The sequence below is a fragment of the Myxine glutinosa genome, chromosome 5 (genome assembly GCF_964187855.1).
Source record: "Myxine glutinosa chromosome 5, kmMyxGlut1.1, whole genome shotgun sequence".
Taxonomy (NCBI): domain Eukaryota; kingdom Metazoa; phylum Chordata; class Myxini; order Myxiniformes; family Myxinidae; genus Myxine; species Myxine glutinosa.
In genome coordinates this window covers 138,661,311-138,681,837 of record NC_136265.1, presented here as the reverse complement: position 1 = coordinate 138,681,837, position 20,527 = coordinate 138,661,311, and the positions used below count along the sequence as shown (strand labels likewise).

General features: G+C 43.8%; 1 protein-coding gene across 1 annotated transcript in view; it reads right to left on the bottom strand.

The window, feature by feature from the left end:
* Window positions 1-12,363, bottom strand: part of LOC144892383 (sialic acid-binding Ig-like lectin 15) — a 109,837-nt gene extending 97,474 nt beyond the window's left edge. The window contains exons 1-3 of the mRNA XM_078778791.1: window positions 12,170-12,363; window positions 7,917-8,348; window positions 5,798-6,199 (exon numbers count right to left, since the gene is read on the bottom strand). Coding sequence (XP_078634917.1) covers window positions 5,798-6,199; window positions 7,917-8,348; window positions 12,170-12,227 — 892 coding nt within the window. The 5' untranslated portion in view covers window positions 12,228-12,363. The remainder of the gene's footprint in view (window positions 1-5,797; window positions 6,200-7,916; window positions 8,349-12,169) is intronic.
* Between the last annotated feature and the right edge of the window lie 8,164 nt (window positions 12,364-20,527).

The following is a 20,527-nucleotide window of genomic DNA, read 5'->3' as shown; positions in this document are numbered from 1 at the left end:
TAACATCTGAAACCAGCACAAACATATTGTGTGATTTAACATCTGAAACCAGCACAAACATAATGTGTGATTTAACAGATGAAACCATCACAAACATAACATGTGATTTAACATCTGAAACCAGCACAAACATAATGTGTGATTTAACATATGAAACCAGCACAAACATAATGTGTGATTTAACATCTGAAACCAGCACAAACATAACATGTGATTTAACATCTGAAACGAGCACAAACATAGTGTGTGATTTAACATCTGAAACCAGCACAAACATAATGTGTGATTTAACAGATGAAACCAGCACAAACATAATGTGTGATTTAACAGATGAAACCAGCACAAACATAATGTGTGATTTAACATATGAAACCAGCACAAACATAATGTGTGATTTAACATATGAAACCAGCACAAACATAACATGTGATTTAACATCTGAAACGAGCACAAACATAGTGTGTGATTTAACATCTGAAACCAGCACAAACATAATGTGTGATTTAACAGATGAAACCAGCACAAACATAATGTGTGATTTAACAGATGAAACCAGCACAAACATAATGTGTGATTTAACAGATGAAACCAGGACAAACATATTGTGTGATTTAACATATGAAACCAGCACAAACATAATGTGTGATTTAACAGATGAAACCATCACAAACATAATGTGTGATTTAACAGATGAAACCAGGACAAACATAATGTGTGATTTAACAGATGAAACCAGCACAAACATAATGTGTGATTTAACATATGAAACCAGCACAAACATAATGTGTGATTTAACAGATGAAACCATCACAAACATAATGTGTGATTTAACAGATGAAACCAGGACAAACATAATGTGTGATTTAACAGATGAAACCATCACAAACATATTGTGTGATTTAACAGATGAAACCAGGACAAACATATTGTGTGATTTAACAGATGAAACCAGCACAAACAGAATGTGTGATTTAACATATGAAACCATCACAAACATAATGTGTTATTTAACATATGAAACCAGTACAAACATAAAGTATGATTTAACATCTGAAACCAGCACAAACATAACATGTGATTTAACATCTGAAACCAGCACAAACATAATGTGTGATTTAACATATGAAACCAGCACAAACATAATGTGTGATTTGACATATGAAACCAGCACAAACATAACATGTGATTTAACATCTGAAACGAGCACAAACATAGTGTGTGATTTAACATCTGAAACGAGCACAAACATAATGTGTGATTTAACAGATGAAACCAGCACAAACATAATGTGTGATTTAACAGATGAAACCAGCACAAACATAATGTGTGATTTAACAGATGAAACCAGCACAAACATAATGTGTGATTTAACAGATGAAACCAGCACAAACATAATGTGTGATGTAACAGATGAAACCAGGACAAACATATTGTGTGATTTAACATATGAAACCTGCACAAACATAATGTGTGATTTAACAGATGAAACCATCACAAACATAATGTGTGATTTAACAGATGAAACCAGGACAAACATAATGTGTGATTTAACAGATGAAACCAGCACAAACATAATGTGTGATTTAACATATAAAACCAGCACAAACATAATGTGTGATTTAACAGATGAAACCATCACAAACATAATGTGTGATTTAACAGATGAAACCATCACAAACATAATGTGTGATTTAACAGATGAAACCAGGACAAACATAATGTGTGATTTAACAGATGAAACCATCACAAACATATTGTGTGATTTAACAGATGAAACCAAGACAAACATATTGTGTGATTTAACAGATGAAACCAGGACAAACATAATGTGTGATTTAACATATGAAACCAGGACAAACATAATGTGTGATTTAACAGTGGGGTTTTGTACACAGGGTGGGGTTTGGGCGGAGAAGGAGGGCAGGGTGCAGATTAAGACGAGGAAGGGATGAAGTGTTTGCTGGACTTGCTTTCAGAACCAAATAAGATGTAATATTACATCACATAAATAATGTGATATAATAAGATATGATACATATGATGTATTGTAATATGCACGATATGATATGTTATGACATAACACAGATAATGAAGGAGCTGGGCTCCAACGCGAGTTGAAAGAATTGACGCGACCAAAGATGGAAATTCGTCCGAGTAGGTTTAATAAATGTATCACACTCGGGTACTCTGAAAAGCCCGTTTATCGGGCAGCAATATATATACACATTTATGTCGGGAAGTTTGCTCGGCAAAAGCTATACCGGGCATGCCCGGGTATCAAGGGCGAGCCTTGGAAAGGCGAGTCTGGACCTGCCCGGGCGTGTTTGGCTGCGGCCTGGCAAGTCGAGGCTGGGCGTGCCCGGGCGCTCTGGACGAGCACTGGAAAGGCGATAGCGGGCATGCCCGGACGCTCTGGGCGAGCCCTGGAAAGGCGATAGCGGGCATGCCCGGGAAAGACGAGACCGGGCGTGCCCGGGAGGTTCGGGCGTGCCCGGGAACAGTGAGTCCGGGCATGCCCGGGAGAGGCGCGTCTGGCCGTGTTCTGGCCGGTGCAAGGCGATTGTGTGCATCCAGCGGTAACCGCTACACACACCCCTCCAGAATCGACCTACACCGGCAGGGTCAATTTAAGGGGGGTCCGGATGACCCGGCCGAAGCGACCCCTGGAGGGTCATGGGGAGGGGTCCGACGTGGTGGTGGGTGGTCGAGCGGGGGGAACTGTGGACGGGGGGCGGCCTCGCCGCGGAGGAAGGGCCAACCGTGGTGGTCGGTCGACGTCCATGTGCGCCGGTTTGAGGCGGTCCACAGAAATCCGGTCCGGCCGGCCGCCGAAGTCGACGATGAAAGACTTGTCGCCCCGTCGCAGGACCCGGAAGGGCCCGTCGTACGGCGGCCGGAGTGGCCCCCGGTGCGCGTCATGACGCACAAAGACGTACTCCGCTGTGCGAAGCGCCGGGGGGACGTAGGACTGGGGGCCACCGTGGCGGGACGTCGGCACGGGGGCAAATCGTCGGGCAGCCTCCTGGAGGTCCGAGCGCTGGCGAGCGGCGGACCAGGGACTGGTAGCGTCGGGCACGAATTCGCCCGGGACGCGGAGCGGCTGGCCGTAGACGAGCTCGGCGGCGGACGCCTGGAGGTCTTCCTTGGGGGCCGTGCGAAGGCCCAAAAGGACCCACGGCAGCCGGTCGGCCCAACCGTCGTCCTGAAGGCCGGCCATGAGTGCGGCCTTCATGGAGCGGTGAAACCGCTCGCACAACCCATTGGCTTGGGGGTGGTAGGCCGTGGTGCGGTGCAGCGTGACCCCCAACGAACGGGCGACCGCGCCCCAAAGCTCAGACGTGAACTGTGGGCCGCGGTCGGACGAGATGTCCGCTGGTGCGCCGAAGCGCGTGACCCAGGTGGCGATGAATGGCTGCGCCACGTCGGCGGTGGTGGTGGAGGTGAGGGGCACGGCCTCCGGCCACCTGGTGGTCCTGTCCACCATGGTGAGCAGGTGGGTGAACCCCCGCGAGGGGGGCAGGGGACCCACCCGGTCCACGTGGACGTGGTCGAAACGCCGTTCAGGCACGGCGAAAGGTGCCAGTGGGGCCTGGGTGTGGCGGTGGACCTTGGCTCGCTGGCAGGCCGTGCAGGCGTTGGCCCAGTCGCGGATGTTTCGTTGAAGGCCGTGCCAGACGAAACGCGCCGACACCAGCTTCTGAGAAGCTTTCCGGCCCGGGTGAGAAAGGCCGTGGATGGAGGCGAAGATGCGGCGCTGCCAGGAAACGGGCACGATGGGGCGAGGCTGGCCCTGGGAGACGTCACAGAGCAGGACGGTGCCCGCGAAGGGGATGTCGGCCAGGCGGAGGCCCGTGTCCGCCGCACGGAGTGCCTGCACCGAGGCGTCGGTGGTCTGGTCGGCCGCCATGAGCGCGAAGTCCATGCCGAGGTGGACCGCGTTCGCGCTGGCCCGCGAAAGGCAGTCGGCCACGGCGTTGTCTTTGCCGGCGACGTGCCGGATGTCCGTGGTGAACTCCGACACGGCGGAGAGGTGGCGCTGCTGGCGGGCCGACCACGGCTCCGTGACCTTAGCCATTGCGTAGACCAACGGCTTGTGGTCGATGAAAGCCGTGAACGGGCGGCCCTCCAGGAGGTGTCGGAAATGGCGAACGGCCAGGAATAGCCCGAGCAGCTCGCGGTCGAACGTGCTGTAGTTTAACTCGTTCGGCCGGAGTTGCCGGCTGAAAAAAGCGAGTGGCTGCCAAACCCCGTCCACCCATTGCTCATGGACGGCACCCACCGCGTAGTTGGAGGCGTCCGTAGTGAGGGCGATGGGCGCGTTGAGCACCGTGTGAGCCAGCAGTGTTGCGTCGGCGAGGGCCCGTTTGGCGCTGGCGAAGGCCGCGTCCATGGCCGCGGACCAAACAATGTCATGCTTGGCCGGCTTGCCCCAGAGGGCCTCGTAAAGGGGCCGCATGAGCTGAGCAGCGCGGGGCACGAATCGGTGATAAAAATTCACCATGCCGAGGAACTCTTGGAGGGCCTTGATGGAACGGGGACGCGGGAACGTGGTGATGGCCTCGACCTTGGTCGGCAGCGGCACGGCCCCGCTCTTGGTGATGCGGTGGCCCAAATAGTCAACGGTCGTCGCGCCGAAGTGGCATTTGACCGGGTTGACAATTAAGCCGTGCTCGCTGAGGCGACCGAACAGTGTTCGGAGGTGGAGGAGGTGCTCGGCGCGGGACGTGCTGGCGACGAGGATGTCGTCCAGATAGACGAAAAGAAACGGCAGGTCGCACAGCACGCCGTCCATCAAGCGCTGGAACGCCTGGGCCGCGTTCTTGAGGCCAAACGGCATCGGCAAAAATTCGAACAGGCCGAACGGCGTGATGACGGGCGTCTTCGGGACGTCGGCCGCCCGGACAGGTACCTGGTGGTAGCCCCGTATCAGGTCAATTTTCGAAAAGATGACCCGTCCCGCCAAACGGGCGGAAAAGTCCTGAATATGCGGGATCGGGTACCTGTCGGGGGTGGTAGCGTCATTGAGATGGCGGTAGTCGCCACACGGGCGCCATCCACCCCCCGGCTTTGGCACGATGTGCAGTGGCGAGGCCCACATGCTATCGGAGCGCCGCACGATGCCGAGGTGCTCCAACGCGTCGAATTCGGCCTTCGCCACGGCGAGCTTGGCTGGGTCGAGGCGGCGGGCCCTGGCGTAGACCGGCGGGCCCGTAGTGGGTATGTGGTGCTCGATCCCATGCCGCACCACGACGGCCGAAAACGTCGGGAAGTTTGCCCGGCAAAAGCTATACCGGGCATGCCCGGGTATCAAGGGCGAGCCTTGGAAAGGCGAGTCTGGACCTGCCCGGGCGTGTTTGGCTGCGGCCTGGCAAGTCGAGGCTGGGCATGCCCGGACGCTCTGGACGAGCACTGGAAAGGCGATAGCGGGCATGCCCGGACGCTCTGGTCGAGCCCTGGAAAGGCGATAGCGGGCATGCCCGGACGCTCTGGGCGAGCCCTGAAAAGGCGATAGCGGGCATGCCCGGACGCTCTGGGCGAGCCCTGGAAAGGCGATAGCGGGCATGCCCGGGAAAGACGAGACCGGGCGTGCCCGGGAGGTTCGGGCGTGCCCGGGAACAGTGAGTCCGGGCATGCCCTGGAGAGGCGCGTCTGGCCGTGTTCTGGCCGGTGCAAGGCGATTGTGTGCATCCAGCGGTAACCGCTACAATAACATAATTAAATATAATCCAATTTTTGATGAAACCTAGTTTGGAAACATTCAGATTTGTAAAGAAAAATGTGGATTCAGAGCTTTCACCTTGGTTTTTGCATTTCTTCTGGAAGATATAGAATCCAACAGTGAGGAGAACAAGAAGTAGAACAATGCTGAGGAGAGTTGTCCAGAGAACCAGTCTCCAGGAGACTTTTTGTGATTTTTGTTCGAAGGTCACATATTTGTGATCCTCTCCATGCATGTTCTGTACCAGGCACTTGAACTTCCCTTCAATCAGTTTGTTTGTGATGATCAAACCACTCATGAAATTTTGTGTTTTTTTTGGATACATTTCATCAACTCCCACTTGGCTTGCATTCAGATTGAGTCCTTGAGGGCTCCACCAGGTGATGTTTGGTTCCGGCTTGGCCTCGGCCTCACAGAACAGTTTCCAGGAGTTGCTGGAGTTCACAAACGCTCTTGAGATGTTCAGGATCTTCGGACGCACTGTGGGATCACGGGGTCATGTTTATACACCATATACCGTGGTACATGATACATACATGTACCGTAACATACAATCTATATGATAAGGAAAGTAATATTATTAAAATTGAATTGTCATTTGATATCATGATTATTTCATTTCAATTAAGATGGAAATGTTTATCCCTGATAGTTTCACCCTCACATTATTTTCCCAATCCATTGAAATATCCAGACTTTCCTGAATCTGATCTCCTCCCTCTCGGTTATCGACCAACCATTGAGGATTTGTTTTATCTGCAAATTTGGAAATCTGAACCTTTTCCTCATTATCAAAATAATTTTTTTGTAAATTCGAAAAAATATAACGACACTCTTCAACATCACGACGTCGACCGATATGCTTCCTCCCACAGTATTACATCATTATACATACGTGTACGAAGTTTGATTTCAATCCATTCAGCTGTTTTGAAGTATCACAATTTTACCCGACATGACCTCTGACCTCACCAAAATTAAAAATCACCTCACTCCTCACCGTTGATGCCAAAATCTAATCAGTTAAACTTTGCATAATAATATATATTCTTACAAAGTTTGGTCAAAATCCCATCACTTGTTCACAAGTTAAAAGAGTAACATAATTTTTACTTAACATGACCTCTGACCTTTCACCTAATAATGCCATAGTCTAATCAGTTCATCTTTGCATAATAATATATAATCTTACAAAGTTTGGTCAAAATCCCATCACTTGTTCACAAGTTAAAAGAGTAACATAATTTTTACTTAACATGACCTCTGACCTTTCACCTAATAATGCCATAGTCTAATCAGTTCATCTTTGCATAATAAAATATAATCTTACAACGTTTGGTCAAAATTCCATCACTGGTTCACAAGTTGGCATGGCAACATAACTTTTACTTAACATGACCTCTGACCTTTCACCTAATAATGCCATAATCTAATCATTTCATCTTTGCATAATAATATATAATCTTACAAAGTTTGGTCAAAATCCCATCACTTGTTCACAAGTTAAAAGAGTAACATAATTTTTACTTAACATGACCTCTGACCTTTCACCTAATAATGCCATAATCGAATCAGTTCATCTTTGCATCATATATACTTCTACCAAGTTTGTTCAAAATCCCATCACTTGTTCACAAGTTGGCATTGCAACATAAATTTTACTTAACATGTCCTCTGACCTTTGACCTCTTGACCCCAAAATATAATCAGTTCATCTTTACCTAATTCCACATACCTGTACCAAATGTGACTAAGATCCCTTCAGCCATTCTCAAGTTATTGCAGAAACGAAAACCTATCAGGACGGACAGATAGATGGACGGACCGACGGACAACCCAAAGACATAATGCCTCCGGCGACTTCGTCCTTTGGCGAAGGTGACAATTGGTAAAGCCGTGTTTAATACCTTAAATATTTATATTTGTATAATTGGATCCACATCTGATCCATATTTAACTTCTCCAACATCGTCGCCACAACTTAAGTTAAACTAACGAGTCTGTCGTTCTCTGATTCCTCTCCTGATCCGTTTATTAAATAAAGGTGTAACATTTACGACTTGATAAACCTCTGGTACCTGTCCTGACCATTCGTGTTCTCATAATAAACATTTTTATTATTGTTATTCATTATTTTACAATATAAAACGATAATCCTCATTGTGATTATAATCTGGAATATAATGTGGGAACTTACCATCGACCTGAAGATTTGTTCTTCTGCTTTCGCCGATTGAACATCCATCTTTTTTTCCATTTGATTTTGTCCATTCAAACCGAAACTGATACCTTTCCTGATCCTCCATCGTCAGGTTTCTGATTCTCACCGACCCATCACCTTCACCTGGGTTCCCTGCAGGTTCGATCCTCCCTTTAAAATCATCAGCTGTATCGTTTGAGGAACTGTTATAAACTAAATTTTGTTTTGGGTTGTGTCTATTCCCTTTATTTTTGTACAAAACCAAATATAAATCTTTGAAGGTGTTTTGTTTAATGTGATTAAACCGACAGGGAAGAATCACCTCCTCGCCCCTTATACCGATCACCTCTTGTTGTGCACAAACTTTAAATATAAACACTCCACCTTTTTCCACATTTGTGCAGTTATTCGTTGCATAGATTTCTTGTGCTGTCGGAAATGTAAATAACAATATCAGTTACACACATGATATACATTATGCATAAACTATATAAACAATGAAGGTGAATGTCACACATTACATACATTATGCATAAACTATATAATCAATGAAAGTGAATGTCACACATTATATACATTATGTATAAACTATATAAACAATGAAGGTGAATGTCACACATTCTACACATTATGTATAAACTAGATAAACAATGAAGGTGAATGTCACACATTATATACATTATGCATAAACTATATAAACAATGAAGGTGAATGTCACACATTACATACATTATGCATAAACTATATAAACAATGAAAGTGAATGTCACACATTATATACATTATGTATAAACTATATAAACAATGAAGGTGAATGTCACACATTCTACACATTATGCATAACCTAGACAAACAATGAAGGTGAATGTCACACATTATATACATTATGTATAAACTATATAAACAATGAAGGTGATTGTCACACATTATATACATTATGCATAAACTAGCTAAACAATGAAGGTGAATGTCACACATTATATACATTATGTATAAACTAGATAAACAATGAAGGTGAATGTCACACATTACATACATTATGTATAAACTAGATAAACAATGAAGGTGAATGTCACACATTATTTACATTATGTATAAACTATATAAACAATGAAGGTGAATGTCACACATGATATACATTATGCATAAACTATATAAACAATGAAGGTGAATGTCACACATGATATACATTATGTATAAACTATATAAACAATGAAGGTGAATGTCACACATTATATACATTATGTATAAACTAGATAAACAATGCAGGTGAATGTCACACATTATATACATTATGCATAAACTATATGAACAATGAAGATGAATGTCACACATTATATACATTATGCATAAACTATATAAACAATGAAGGTGAATGTCACACATTATATACATTATGTATAAACTACATAAACAATGAAGATGAATTTCACACATTATCTACATTATGCATAAACTATATAAACAATGAAGGTGATGGTCACACATTATATACATTATGCATAAACTATATAAACAATGAAGGTGAATGTCACACATTATATACATTATGCATAAACTATATAAACAATGAAGGTGAATGTCACACATTATATACATGATGCATAAACTATATAAACAATGAAGTTGATGGTCACACATTATATACATTATGCATAAACTATATAAACAATGAAGGTGAATGTCACACATTATATACATGATGCATAAACTATATAAACAATGAAGGTGAATGTTTGGTAAATAATTTGTAAACAAAAAATAAGTTTCGAATTTTAATGTTTGATAAAAGGAAATGGATGCTGGTGGGATAGTCTTGAGGTATGCATTCTCATCTTTCTGTCCTGGGTATGAATCCCGACCCAGGTATGAACTGTCATCAAGGTGTTTCACAGGTAGGGTGATTGATCAATGTGTGTCGGCAATCGGATGGATATTAAACTGGGAATCCCACCTTCCATAATTAGTTGGTGAACATTAATGACCCCACAATGTGCTTCATGAAGTGGAGGTGAGTTATCACCGGCACCCTGAACAAATTACAAATTCCTACCCTGATTGACTGCTGGGAAGGCAATGGCAAACCACCCAGGATAACCTTGCCAATCAAATTCTTTGACAGAACCATCGTTATGTAAGGCGTACAGTACATCATCCTTGTCGTTCTGCTCCTCGTCATCCTCATCATCTATCTATAATTCCAGCAATCTCTGTGTGTATGTTTGTATGTTTGTATGTTCGTATGTTTGTATGTTTGTATGTTTGTATGTATGTTTGTCTGTGACCGCTGTTTCTCGACAACTACCGGTCCGATATACTTGAAACTTGCCAGATATATTGCTGGGGACCCGAGGATGTGCCTTTTCAAGGTTTTAAATTAATCGCAGAAGTAGTTACCGAGCTATGTCCAAAAAACGATTCAACCAATCAGAGAGCAGCGAGCTATCACGTGTGCCGAACGTGGCGAACAGACTCTGCCTCGGATGGCACATTTGAGAGCGTATTCATTTATTTCCCGTCGGCAAACTATGTTGGCGCTATGTTGGCGTTAAACGATGTTTTAAAACTAATTAAAACTAATTTGCGATTCTTTCGCTTTCCTGCGATATGCGACCTTCCGGACAGTCAAATGAGGACGTCACTTCCGGACTTACGTAGCGGCGAGCGGGCGCCATTTGGAGGAGCTGGGAGGACTCAGTCGTGATAGAGTGAGCCTGAGTGAGTATATCAAGACAAGAACAAGATCTAGAAGGAGGTATGTACGGTGCGATTCATATAATATATTGTTTAGTTATCGTCGATGAGGAATTTGGGGGCCCGATTAACTGCAGCGCCATCCGAGCTGCGGCGTCGGGACGATACATTCATTGTACGGTAACATCACGCACTTACGGGCACGTCCTATATATATAGTACGGGCATGCCCTCGTCTATCTATAATTCCAGTAATCTCTGTGTGTGTGTACGTGACCGCTGTTTCTCGACAACCACGGGTCCGATATACTTGAAACTTGCCAGGTATATTGCTGGGGACCCGAGGATGTGCCTTTTCAAGGTTTGAAATTAATCGGACAAGTAGTTACCGAGCTATGGCGATTTAGCCGTTCGCCGTTCGCTTTGGCTTTGCGAATGGACCAAACCATTTCATGTAAATAGAGGGGGGGGGGTTCTACCGTACTCGCAAGCCGTTCGCTTTGGACCAAACCATTTCATGTAAATAGAGGGGGGGGGGGGGATTGTCACCGTACTCGCAAGCCGTTCGCTTTGGCTTTGCGAATGGACCAAACCATTTCATGAAAATAGAGGGGGGGGGGGGGGATTGTCACCGTACTCGCAAGCCGTTCGCTTTGGCTTTGCGAATGGACCAAACCATTTCATGTAAATAGAGGGGGGGGGGGATATCATTTTAGATATATATATAGTACGGGCATGCCCTAGTTCTTGTAATTTCGATAATGTCAACTCGATTCTCCAAGATGCCGATAAAATGGGTCGTGATATCCGGATGTACGTCCACAGGATCGCCCGGTCTTAGAGGTTTCAATTTCGTATCTGAGGGCTCCAATGAGGGCCTCCCAGAGAATCAGGGGGGCTCCAATGGGGCCTCCCAGAGAATCAGGGGGGCTCCAATGGGGGGCTCCCAGAGAATCAGGGGGGCTCCAATGGGTGGTCTCCCAGAGAATCAGGGGGGCTCCAATGGGGGTCTCCCAGAGAATTAGGGGGCTCCAATGGGGGCCTCCCAGAGAATCAGAGGGGCTCCAATGGGGGGCTCCCAGAGAATCAGGGGGGCTCCAATGGGGACCTCCCAGTGAATCATAGGGGCTCCAATGGGGGGCTCCCAGAGAATCAGGGGGGCTCCAATGGCAGCTTCCCAGAGAATCAGGGGGGCTCCAATGGGGGTATCCCAGAGAATCAGGGGGCTCCAATGGAGGCCTCCTGAAGAATCAGAGGGGCTCCAATGGGGGTCTCCCAGATAATGACAGGGGGCCTCCCAGAGAATTCAGCGACATTTGTGATGTTGTAAATATATGATCGTCATCAAACTATATAATGTCAATAATAATAATAAACTATATAATGTCAATAAACTTTGAACAATGAACTAATGAACTAATGAACTAAAAATGAACTAAATGAACTAATTTGAACTAATGAACAATAAAACACTCAGTTATTCTTTCAAACAAAATGAACGTTTGTAACAAATGTGGGGGTCGAGGAGGAAAGTGGGAAATTTAACAAATAACTTACCTGTTGGGACAGACCCCAAGATCATCATCATCAGAGCGCAAAAAATGTGAAAGATCATTGTATTAACTCTGAAGGGAGAAGAAGATCCTCGAGTTGGTGCTATGAGATTGGTCCCTGAGATCAGAGATTATGAACCCAGTACCGAGTTCCAGATCCCGATATCAAACACTCCCGATAACACTAAGAACACTTGTGGGTAATTCACTTCACATGCAATCAGAACGTTCCACAATCTCCTCCCACAAGGGGGCGGAGCTTGAACGATATCGAGGAGATTCGAAACACCAACAAATACAAAAATATTTACATCACACTGTACTTGTAGATCAACACACTTATTGTTATTTATTTAATACCGTGATTATTAACTTTGTACACAACAATGCAATAATGTATAATTGTTTTAATTGTATTTCTGAATGAGGTGAGTAAATCTTTCTTTCTGTTGCTTGTTCTGAGAAATACAGAAAAAGAGAAGGAACTAATAGGTTTTGTGTTCATAGTTTGAGGAACTTAAAAAGAAAATGGTTTTACATTATGTTCACACATACAGGTTCACATCATACAGGTGCACAAACACATTTATCACATGAATCCATTTTATATGTACACCTGTATCACTGTATCGCCAGGTTTCACTCGAAAAAACAACAATACGTCTCAATATGAATCATGATAATCCTGATTAATAGTCTGGATAATCATCTCTCTCATTTCTCCATGTTTTGTTTTACTTTAATCTCATTTCAACCTTGTGGGAGGGTCACGTGGGTGTAAGGTGAGCCACCTTTTGGTGATGTTGATCTGGGGTTCAAGGTATCGAATTTACAAAGATGACATATATCTTGTTTTAAATAGCAAGTACAAGTGCACAGTTTGTGAGCACTGATTGTGAGCGTCCACTTATAAGGACAGTTTTCCTTTGAAGTGGTCGTGGCATCATATTTTCAAAATGTCCGCCAGGTGGGCTGAGGTTACGTTTTCACCTGTTTGTTTGTCTGTGAGAATGATATCTCAAAAAGTTGTGCAGAAGTTATGACAAAACTTGTTGGATGAGTTGCTCAGGTGACAAGAACAAGCCGGTTAGATTTTGGTTCAGGTCAGCAGATCTCGCCTATCAGTGGGATACAAAAGGTAAACTGTTCAACCTGGTGGAGGTATGCGCTCTACAGAGTGCTGTTCTAGCTTTACTTTATGTGTTGTCTGATCTGCTCGTCCACCTGTACCAACGACCCCCCTGACAACCTCAAACCCCTAAAACGTTTGTTCTCCTGCTCTTCCATGAGCCTCAACCTTTAATTATAAATATTGCTTTACAAGGTTGGTCCAGGTCTTCAGTTCCTCCCATTTGGAGTGTTCATTGATTTTAAATGAGAAGATTTTTTGTTGAAGAAGATTTTTTAAAATGATGTTCGATTGTACCAATTATGGGAAACCATCAACCTTACTCAGGATTTACTACTTTAATTAACCTTTTACAGATCCTCCATGATTCAGCACCTCTACAGCTCCTTTCCCTTCCTCAACATTCACCATTTATATTCACAATAATTGTGTTTAATTCCATAACCTATGAAGTAGAGGATTGGTTAACAATAAATAATTTATGTGTGAATATATAGATATAGCACCAACTGTGATATGTCATTTCAAACCCTCGCACAAGTTGATGTAAATCTGCCTTGAATCGAGATGCTCCTTCCAGCACCTCCTAACTTGATCAAATTGTTAAATAAAAAACCCGTTTAGTTGAAGCAGCCAATCAGGTGAAAGGATTTCGGTCACGTGATCGATTACGATATTTAAAATGGCAGCCTGCACTGAATCAACACCGTCGAACTGGTGTATAAGGGGGAACAAACTAAGTTCACATGATATGATTACATTTTCTGATTCCTTGTTCCAAAACTGGTAAAGCAATCTCAGGATACCTTCATCTTAAAGAACATGAGTGTCTCAAAACCAAGCACATACGGGATATGTCAAACAAAAACAGCAGAGGAAGGAGGAAACGAACAAACTCTGTTGTGTGGTTTGTGAGTGTTGCAATGTTTTATCTTTTTATTTTGAATACAGGAGTTCAGGCTCAAGGAGGAACTAAAGGACTGAGGGCCCAAGTTCACAGGTAACAGAGCGTCCAATGTGGAATATGCAGGTAAATTAAAAAATTCGACGAAGACGCCATTTTGTCTTTCGGTGGTTTCGTCAAAAAACGAACTTGTGGTTTAGAAATAAGACAACTTCATGGGGTTTATATTTCAAATGGTTTCACAATATGGAACACGAAAGCAGAGACAAACAAGTATTGTGAAATTACCTCCACCGGAAAACCCAACAAAGAAGTTTGTGCAAGAATGCGGATCTGATGCCATGAAGAATGTTGTGCAGTTTATTTTTTGTCAATTATCAAGGAGTTAATAATTTTTTTAATTTTTTTTCTCTATTTAGGATGTGGAGGATTTTCAAAGATGAGGACCTTGAAATGCCAATGAAATATTCCCTCCACCACAAGGTCTTCGCAATCCATGGAGTGACACATGTTCATTCTGTGAAGGCAAGCCAGTTCACATCTAGACGATTGCAGACAAAATAAAGAATACCGAGTTGATGACTGAAGTGGACCATGAGATGATTGTGTCGTTCTGGGATCGTCCCTTCGTCCATGTGTAATCCATAATATAATTTTATCCTTCCTCTTTTCAATTCAAACTTCCTCTCTTTTATTCCTTAATCAAATTAATTTATACCAATTTTATAGTCCTTGTCGAGGCCAGGCCTTAAATGAAAGAGCTGCATTGATATTAAAGTGAAGAAAGAGAGCATTGCCTAAGAGTTTATGAGGAAGTTAAAAAAAAATCTGCTTTTTGAAAAGGGGAAGATCATAAGTGTTGAGAAATACATGGGAAGGTAAAGAGTTCCAGAATTTGGCAGTGGAAAGGAAGAAACAAACATAATACCGGCCTACCCTTGAGTTGCCAATGGCCACACAATAATCCTGTGATGTAGTGTCTTGTTGGGTATTCCATGGTCTTGCTCATGGTGGGGTTACGCACACAGCAAGTTCTTGGGAGCAGAAACCAAAGTAATATCTGGAGAAAAGAGAAAGAGAGACAACTTTGCGGCGTAGTTCCAGCGGGTCAAGTTTTGAGGTCACATATTGGGAGAGTTGATAAGTCAGATTACTTTGGATTCAATTCTGTCCAATAAGTATGCGGAGCTAGAACTGCCCCAGATGTGAAAGCAGTACTCTATACAAGGACTAATCAATCCTTTATATAGTTGAAGCAACTGTTGAAAGAAGAAGAATCTTCCACATTTGAATAGGACTCCTGGTTTATTAGAGGCAGACCTAGCTATTTGTGTAATGTGTGGATTCCCGGATAAATGTGTTGTTAGGGTAATACCTAGTAGGTTTATTGTATCACATGGTGTAATTGTGGAGACTTCAAACGAGATTGGAGAGTTGAGAGAAGTTTTGGAGTGAAAGATGGGAAGAAATTGAGTTTTAGAAGTATTAAACCCAACTTGATTACATTTGCTTCATTGGGAAATCTCGTACAAATCCAAATTTAAAGAGGTGGCTGTGATTAAACGAGATGTAGATCGAGTGGGGGAAGATGTGGCAGATGGGAAAACATGGAGGAATGTAATATTGGGGCATCAGCATACAATTGCATTTGGTTATTTGTAGAAGAAAGAAGGTCATTGATATTTTACCTCAATCATTCATTTACCACACCCATACCCTTAAATATTTTGCAAACACAATTTGTAGATGGTTTTGAAGCACGTGTTTGATTGAAATATCGTTAGTCAGACCATGATTTCCGGTCAGGGTTCAGTGGAGAAGATTCTGATCATGATGTGATTTCCAACACCGGAGTTCATGTTCCATCTTCTCACGAGAACCTTCTGTGTCGAAATTTTCCTTTTTGGTCAGGTCAGTCTTTTGGAATGCCACCGGTAACATGTAACCCAGTGCTGCCTGCCCCATGAAATGGAACCGACACTCCTCACTGGCTTTGCTGGTGAAGATGGTGACTGTTGCACCTGCCAGGACTAAAAACAACACCTGACAAAGATTGAATGTGCTAACATAGGGAGCCAATGGCTATTCAGTAAGAAGATGGTGCTCCTAAAAAACACCCATCCAGATTGGACAGGTTCGAGTCACAGCAAAAACTTTGAAAAAATTGGTTGTGCTGCTTCCTTGCTTGACGTTCACATTTAAAAGGATAAAACTCAGAGAATCCCCATCGGTTGGCATCCATCGGGAGGACGAAATTCCCGCTGAGTACGGTGAGAAAAGAGGTGCCATTGTTAATTGTTGTGATGTCACTGGTACCCAGAGTATCCCAGGAAGTGACGGCAGTAACAGCACTTCCCCTAAGCTCAGCGACTGTGTTGTGTTTGTTTGGCAGTATGTCCATTTGTGTGTGTGCGGGTGTCTCAGCTCAATTACATGCTTTAGACCAGGGGTCGGCAACCTTTTTGACATGAAGTGCCAGTTTGAAATGTTCTTGTTAATTAGTGTGCCATATCAACATTAAGTTTAACATTAAGTTTAATTTTGACACCACATCAAAAAAATATTTCCAAGACATGGAATTTTATTCCATCCATATCGGCTACATGCATAGCAACAACATTTTAAAGAAACATTTACCGAACATCTACCGAACCTGAACCGCTTCACTGCAATTCCTGTGGGAAATGTGAGCGGGAGGCCATACCATCAATCAAACTAAACAAGCATTCTGAGTATTGCGCTGCAATACATGTCCCCTACCGGCATTGGGTAGCACTGTCATAGAAGACAGTATTATGACTCACCGCACTCCAAATTATAGTCTGGAAAACTGTTGGGGAAATTACCAAAGTTCAAAGTGCCATAACTTTGTCAAAAATGATCGAAACGTCGTGAAGTTCGAACTTGATCTGTAACTTGTCATGACGAAACCATGTACCAAGTTTGAAATCATTAGCATTAAGAGTTTAGAAGAAAAAAAAGTCCGGAAAGCTGTTCTTTGCATGACGGACTGACGGATCGACAGACTGACAGACGGAGGGACGGAGTGCAAACCTATAGTCCCCTACGGTGTATACCGGTAGGGGACTAATAAGACAGGTCGCGTGTTACGAGAAAAACTACTATCCCCATTTTCCTTACTACCACCCCATAAAAAAAACTCAAAATAATGACGAGATCAATATTAAAACGCAGAAGGCAGCCTGAATGATAACAAAGAGTGGAGATGCAACCGCTGACCACCGGATGTTAACAGCACAGCCGCTCTTACATCACCTCAGGTTGCCGCAAACGGCATATCGGAAGGCACCAATCCTGCATCTCCTGTTTTATATCTGCGATTTTTATACAATTCAGAATAATGATGATTAATAATATTAAAACGAAGAAACCAGTCCGAATAATAATAATGAGTGGAGATGCAGCCTCGGACCATCTGCTGTGAACAACACCACTGTTCTTACAGCACATCCGGTTGCCGCAAATATTGTGTTTGAATGCGCCAGGCCGGCCTTGCTTTCCAATAAAGAACATCTCATGTTGTGCATCTTTGATTATTATTCCAGTAATAGAATTTGGAATTGGAATGGTGACTCTGCTCTGATCCATCTACCTCATCACCCTGCACAATCACACCGGAATACTGTTATAGTGCAACACGCGCAACAGCCAATGGCTGTTCAAGAGGTGATTTGGCATGCAGCGGAGAGGGCACTGCTTTCGCCAGTGTGCCAATGACTACGCTGCCGCGTGCCAATGGTGGCACGCGTGCCTAAGGTTGCCGACCCCTGCTTTAGACCATGTGTTAAATAAAGAAATAACTTTGTCCTTTTTTTTTTGGTCCATAAACTCACCTGAATATCACAAACTAATGGGTTTCTCCACCATATGAATAATGTTCTTTTCTGCTGTGGATTCCGTTTTTCATCCCTTCCTGAGTCAGGGCCAGTAACCTGCAAATTTTAGATGTTTTTGATGATGAACTTTGTTGTTGTGCAGGAGTGAATGGTGTGATGGTCGTGTCGATTTGGTTGCTGAGTTTGCGTCTTGTAATTCATCTTTCCTCTTTTCTGGGTCATTTGTGACTTGTGTTTGTGTAATGGTCCATGAGGATGTTAGCTCATTGTTTTTCTGATGGTATTGTGGTGTTCCTGGTGATTAAAATCTTCCGAGGAAACAGATTTCCGAACGAGCTTTATCTCCGAGGCGTTCAGTCAAAAAAATGACAGTATTCTTTACACACGAGGGAAAGGAGAATGACAAACTTACCTGGACGGCCTCCACCCGACGTCTTCACATCTGGATATGTTAACTCAAACAACACGGAATTAAAATGGACAAAAATACCAGATTTTTAAACAAAATGCCGGTCACAAAGAAAACACGATAAAACTATATTCCTAATTGGAGCGTTCCCAGACAGACCCGAATACAGACAAAGGATAAAATAACTGAAAATAAATATGTGTTATTTCGTGGGCACTTAGCTCAAATTGTCTGGTGTATCTCATCAGGAATCGGCAAAGATCATCTGAGGCCTCCAAGTCTTTGCGCGCGAAACGCACTCGTTGGCGCAAAGTAGGCCTCGCGTGCGGCCCGCTCACTCCTGGCTCCACGCACGAAGCGAACAACCTTGGTGTGCAGCTCACTCCCCCAGCCGTGCTTGTCCTCACGATCTCTGCATGGAAACCGCAGCTCTCCGTCCGCAGTTCCGCCTCCTCACGATCACTCGCAAGATGTCAGAACACGACCGTTCGCGATTAAGCTTCCTTGCTCAAGAGCAATAGCGACCGTTCACCAATAGATCCCAAAACGAGAAGAACCAAAAGGACGTCAATGCTGAGAGAGATAAAATGTCGTTGCTGAGAGAGCTTTTCGGCGACCATTCACCAAAAAAGTCCGGACCCACGAGAGTTGAGAAAATGTCGCCTTCATCACTCGTTCCAAAATGAGAAAGGAAAATGTCCGCCGTTCCAACATTTTGTATGCGCGGCTCTGACGTCATCCGTGCCTGCTTCACCAATCCCATAATCCCATCATACCTAGCGCTGTGCCAATCAAATCCCGGTCCAATCACTGCCCTTCGGGGCGTGGCTCATGGCCCTGCCTGTGCCTCTGCGCTCACCAAGTCGGTGTTATCAGCGATAGTGCTTGATGCTTGGGTTCCGGTTGGTTTTTAATTCGTGTGGTTAATGGCCGATTTCTGGCTAGGTGTCTGTAGTGCGGTGTAATAAGGAACACAGTAAAAGATGACAGAGGCAATTACAAACAGGGAATTAATTACCCACAATCCCTTGCTAATTAACAATCCCCACCCCTCTGATGGGGACGAAGATACAAGCTTACCCGACATCCGGTCTACACAAATTTCCTACTTATGATAAATCGAGGTTTCTTGTTCTTCCCGACAGTCGGAGCACACTACCTATGCAATCTACCTGGGCGAAGGTATCCCGACCCCCAACAAACATAACCGTATATTGTCTATGGTAGTTGTGGCTGCACGTGAGGGTGTTATTCCGATGTTGGAGTTTTTGATGCTGTTCATGGATTTGTACAAGTGGTTGGTAGTGGTTTAGTGTTTGTAGAAAGGAGCACCAGTTTGGTGTTTTTTCACCAGTATTTTATTGTTGATTTCTGTGTTTCGTGTTTGAATCCTTTTTGCTATGTCTGGTGCTAGGGTGTTGATGTGTTTTATTTTAGATTGTCTCGTTCGTTGTTGGATGAGGTGTGCGATTTCTGGTGAGTAGTTGGGGTTGTATTTTTTTATATTGCTCGTTGGAATGTATTTGGTAGCTGCGGTTGTAATGATATTGAACTGTTTGATGTGGATGTTCATGGTCGTGATGTTGTTATTTTTGAAATGTTGGAATTTTTGTTGTGTCGTGCTCAAAGTTGTCCCACTTTGTTATTTTGTAATTGGTGAAAGTTTTTTTTTTTGTGTGTTGATGTCTATAGTTGTGTTTGTGGTAATCATGACAGGTAGGTGATCTGACGAGAGTTGTACTGTTGCGCTGTGGTCCACATGGTTGTCGTACAAAGTGATTGAGAATGTTATTGTTGTTGTTGTTCTCCTCTCTGCTTCCTCTCTGTTTAACTTCTGATTTGTCTTTTCTTTTCTTTTCTTCTCAGGACTTTCATCATTTTTTTTCTTTACATTAACTAAAGGTTCATTATAGAGCTTGAACACAAATTATATGGAGGACAAAGACGTAGGGAGACAATATTGTACATTCATATGAATTACACAGATGGACCATGGATAGATACACATTGGATATATGGGATTTAAACTTGCATTCCCTTTTAGGCCACAGAGTTCAGATGGG